Consider the following 5,011-nt stretch of genomic DNA (forward strand, 5'->3'; position numbering starts at 1 on the left):
GTTGTATGCAGTGGTGTGGCACAGGGCTCGCCCATCAGTTGAGCAGGATATGTGCGTGTGGCAGGCAGAATCCAGTGGGAAGCGGGGCCAGGAACAGGCAGCATTTCCCCCATCACCTGCCTGCCTCCAGCATCCCTCCATCTGGCAGGGCCGGGTGGGCAGTGCTGTGGGCACATGGCAAGTGAGATGCTTCTCAAGAAGCTGCAGACTTGTGCCCTGCCTTCTCTGTCTCCACTGTGTCTTGGCTCCAGACAGGGAGGCACCTGATTTTTCAACAGCCCCATTTCAGTACAGGGACAGGGTTAGAAAACTTGCTAAAACTTGCTGAACTCAACTTGACTCCAGGACCAGCCGTCTCCTTTCATTTCTCCCTATACTGCATGCAGCTGGAATCAGCACTGGTATTCTGGTTTACTGCCTGCAGCCCATGCCCTGGCACAGCTGGGCTCCCACCTCCATACAGTTCAGTTTTGCATGAATGCTGGCGTAATGAGGAAGCTATACCTGTTGTGGGAATGGGCTGAGGGCCAGGCTCATCCTTGAAGCCATAAAATGTGCAGAATCCCCTACTTATTTTCTTTCCTTTTCAAAGTTTTAAAAAGAATAAAACTCCCAACAAATCCCAACCTCTCTTTGGCTGTTAAGATGTGGAACAGCTGTTAGTGCTGCTCCTACTGCTGTGGCTGAAGGTATTACAAAGACTCTGAAATACCAAGTTAAAACATAATGCAGAAAGGCCCCCCCACGCATGAAAGTGAGTGTGTGCAGCTGCACAAAGCCATTTCCCATGTACTTTATTTACCATGTTCAATCAAGGCATTTTTTTAAACACCTCTTATGTTCTGCTTCCTGCCGCTGTGAGGATTTAAAATGCTTCATCTCTGCATCCAGGACCTCAATGGAATGTAAGCAGAAATAAGAATCTTTAAACCCTACTAAAACTAAGCTCTGTGTGTGTCTCCTGTAGTGTTTTATCTCGCTCAGGGCTGTGGGCTGTACCACTCTGTGCAGCACGTGCAAGCCCAGCATGACTTGGCTCTGTTGTTTTAATCCCGTTTTCCACTTCAGACAGACCTGTGCTGTCAGATCACTCTGGACCACTCTAGACCACGTGCCTCAATACCACAGGCTGTGCTCTCCCTTGTTGCTGAAACCGTATCAGAGGATTGCAGCATCTAATGGACCTGGGGTTTATTCAGCCCCGGGGAGACCATGCAAGTAGCTCTCTGGGTTTTCGTGTCAGCACTCAGTTCCAATCCTGCGACTCAGGGCTTGTTACTGAGCAGGACAACAGCCCCCAAACAGATCACTCTGTAAATGTATAGAGGTGACAAATTGAAACAGTCTTAAGCATTAAAGAACAAGAATCATTCATTACTGTGATTTCATGGACATGGTCACTAGCAGATTTGACCTTAGATGTGTAAAAGCTGCTGCAGCAGGAGTCGCTTGCATAAACCCACATTGGTGGGATTCAGACAGAAGGAAGCAATTAAGTAATTTTACTTTGTGGGTGTAACGTCTCACCCACACGACTCCTAACCCAAGAGTCAATGCAGGTGCAAATTTACCATCTTTAAAACAATTACAAAATGACTACAACCTATGAACAGAGAAAATACCGTATGGTTCCACAAAGCCTAGTACCATCAATTAACTAGCACAACTTGAATGTTGCCCCCAAATTAATTAGGAAAAAAAGCAGAAAAATAGTTTGATTACCCTTTCAATCCAGCTTACACTCAACTGCAGGAAGTTAATATACTAGAGCTGTTGTCCTACTGCTTTCAACAGCATGAAAAGCCAGACTCCACATCCTGAACTACCATTTTTGTAGCAGCTGGTGGCTGTCCAGCCTGCATTTTAGCTACCAGAGCTGTGACTGTTTGTCCATGCATACATTAAACTCTATGCTGGTTCTTTCCAGAAGCATGGATAAGCTACTCTAACACACACCCAACAGCTCTTGGGACTATAGCCTTTCATGGCCAAGCTTGCTTTGGCAAACCTCTTCTGAAGTATCTCTCAGTACAACAGGTCCAGACAGCTCCATTTTTCTTTTGCTAGTTCCCAAATGGCGTTGCAAGTGGAAACAGGAAGCAACAATGTTTGTTCACCTAAGCCACAATTAACCATGCAGAAAAAATGTTACAGTGCAGATACTGCAACATGATGTATCAAACCAGGAGGCCCGTGGAAAAGAAATATATATGGACAGATTCTTGATAGGTGTTCCAGAGAGGTTTATTTCCCCAGCCGCATGGCTGAGGCTCTGCCGAGGAACTGTTACAATCACAGGCCAGAGGGTCCTTGCCCGCGCAGTGAAACACAAACCAACCAATGGCGAACGAGGCTGACCAGGGGCAGGGAAACCCCGTGCCTCCCCCCCAGGGCCCCTCAAACAGGCCAGGCCTGCGGACACAGCAAATTGAAGGACTGATAACTATTTGGTTCCACAAGCTGTTTTACAGACCCATCTCCAGGTTATTTCAACCTACATATCTCTTCAGCAGATACCATTTCTGTATGTTACCATCTTAATCACTTACTCAGACATACGTACACACCAAGGAGACTGAGAGGCAAGATTAAGGTTTTGTTATCTGAAGAATATTAAAGCAACATTCTTCTGAGGAATTCCATCACTTCCAGGAATTTCAGACACAGCTGTCTTAACTGGCTGTTTGAAAGGTAAATGAGAAGATATTCCCCACTCTGTGATCTGGTAAAGATGCTGCACTGACTGATTTGATGCTTGACTTCTGTAGGCCAAATACTTCCAATGCAATAGAGACAAAGGACAGGAACACTTCTACCATCACTGGGATTTTTTTTTAGCCCTCTTAAGCTGCATTTTCCTCGAACTTACTCCCAAAGCCACTCATTTGTGACAGTCAGCTTAAAAGAACTTACCACACCAAGGAAGGGGTGTTTAATGCAGTAGTGGAAAAGTTTTGTAGGAATGCACAGATCAAATGACAAATACAGGCAGCAGAAGGCAGTTTGATTAAGAGTCTTCCACAAGAGAGATTCTTGTGGCGATGCTACACTCTTCTAGCAAGCAACAAACTGACTGTAGTTCAATCCAGTCAGCATTGTTGGAGGTTGTGCCACAAAATCAGCCTCCACAAAATCAAGAGACAGGTTCAAACCACTGAAAGACAGCAAGAATGTTTCCCACTGCTGCTTGCTTTATTGCAGTGAAGGAATGATTCCTCTGTTTAGCAGCAAGAAGTTTCTGTAGTTGGTGTTCATCCAGCCCTCCCTTATGCAGGAGAAAAGGGTTCTCCTGCGTGCCCAGAGCCTTCTGGAACACGGCTTGGGCAGGTCTCATCGATCCAGACTGCGTTTCTGGGCTGCTTCTGAACACACGTTCCTGAGGAGGTTGATCACAGACCTCGGGTCTGCGCTCTTCATAATAGCACTGCCAGACACAATCATATTGGCACCTGCCTGGAAGACATCAAACACCCGCTTAGTCACACGGAACAGAGCCACTGCCTACAGCTTGCTTGTAAAACACTGGAGGTGGTTGTGAATTCTGGGCTGGTGTGCAAACAAGTGGGACACACATGACACACCTCTAACTACAATCCCAAGTCAAGTTCAGAAAACACAGCTCTTCCCCAAATAAGTAATTTCTTCATCACATTGCTTCTATTTACACCAACATAAAAGAAACAAACTTCTCATCTTAGGGTAGGCTACAATAGCGACTATTAAAAAAGATTAGATCTCAAACAGATTTTGATATTAAATGTGTTTTACAGTTTCCTCTGAAAACTAGAAATTCCTCCTAAGCTTTATTTTCTGGGTGTTGATAAATCTCTCAGCACAGTGACTGAGAATGCTGCTCTGTTGCAACCTCTTACCTCTGCGCACTTATGGATGGTGTCAGGCCCAACTCCTCCATCCTCTTCTATATCCAAGGAGGGAAACTGTGTCCTCAGCCACTGAACCTGAGGAACCAGATAAAAAGGCAGGCACTGAGATCCACATGAGCTGCCACCCTACAGCTTCTTACAGATCTAGACAAGGTTTATCTACTTCACCACTATACTCCCTACTGTTAATTAGCTTTTAGCTCAATAAATAATGAAAGAGAAACATAGTTTACCTTTGGCATCATGTCTTCCATAAATTTCTGTCCTCCGAACCCAGGTTCTACTGTCATCACCAAAGCCATGTCTATCTGATTGGCCCAAGGTGCCAAGTGTTCAACTGTAGTGCCAGGCTTGATGGCCAAGCCAACCTGCAGGAAGGGAAGCCAAATCCAAGTGCACCTTAGGATTCATGCACCTCAGGGCAAGACTGGCCTGAGCTCAGTGTGGATTCCTAAGAAAATAATTACATGTCTGTGTAATGGCAGGAAGAACAGGCCTCTTTATTTAAAAATTCCAGATTTTCTTCACTAAAATTGAAGACTAACTTCATGCACAGTGTGTTAGGGCTGCATGTGCCAATCCCTGACCACCTGAAGTGGAAACAATGAGTTTTTCATAAAATCGTGGAATCAAAATAGCTTGAGTTGGAAGGGACCTGCAAGGCACATCAAGGCCAACTCCCAGCCTTGCACAGACATCCCACCAATCCCACCCTGTACGTGACAGCGGTGTCAAAACGTTCCTGGAGCTCTGGCAACCTTGGGGCGTGACCATTCCCTGGGGAGCCTGTCCAGTGCCCAACCACCCTCTAGGGGAAGAACCTTTTCCTTATATCTTGCCCAAACCTCCCCTGACACAGTTACAGGTCGTTCCCTCGGGTCCTGTCAGTGGTCACCACAGAGAACCTGCCAGCAAGGCAGTTGTTAGTTAAGCAGGGCACAGTGTGTACTCCCCTCACCTTCATCCCATTCTCCCGAATGTCCTTTATCAGTGCCCTGGGATTGCCCATCGCTTCTAGATGTAAAGTGTACTGGTTTGCTCCAGCGACTGCCATGGGCTTCACCCACTGCTCTGGCGTGGCCACCATCATGTGCATGTCTGGAAGAGGAGAGCGAGCGGGCAGTGGG

The 5,011-nt window shown here is 46.4% G+C and overlaps 1 protein-coding gene across 3 annotated transcripts in view; it reads right to left on the reverse strand.

Annotated features, from left to right (window-relative positions):
* Positions 1-777: 777 nt before the first annotated feature.
* LOC103624334 (ribulose-phosphate 3-epimerase) overlaps positions 778-5,011 on the reverse strand; it is a 6,198-nt gene continuing 1,964 nt past the window's right edge. The window contains exons 1-5 of one of the 3 annotated variants that reach the window (XR_001866141.1): positions 4,843-5,005; positions 4,118-4,252; positions 3,873-3,959; positions 2,914-3,453; positions 778-1,311 (exon numbers count right to left, since the gene is read on the reverse strand). Coding sequence is in view for 2 of the 3 variants with exons in the window: in XM_008643567.2 (XP_008641789.1) it covers positions 3,331-3,453; positions 3,873-3,959; positions 4,118-4,252; positions 4,843-4,980 (483 nt within the window). In the remaining variant the exon portion in view is untranslated. Of the gene's footprint in view, positions 1,312-2,899; positions 3,454-3,872; positions 3,960-4,117; positions 4,253-4,842; positions 5,006-5,011 lie in introns of those variants that run through there. The other 2 variants (XM_008643567.2, XM_008643582.2) reach the window with 2 other exon arrangements.

The sequence above is a fragment of the Corvus brachyrhynchos genome, unplaced genomic scaffold (assembly GCF_000691975.1).
Source record: "Corvus brachyrhynchos isolate BGI_N302 unplaced genomic scaffold, ASM69197v1 scaffold671, whole genome shotgun sequence".
In the NCBI taxonomy this organism is placed as follows: Eukaryota; Metazoa; Chordata; class Aves; order Passeriformes; family Corvidae; genus Corvus; species Corvus brachyrhynchos.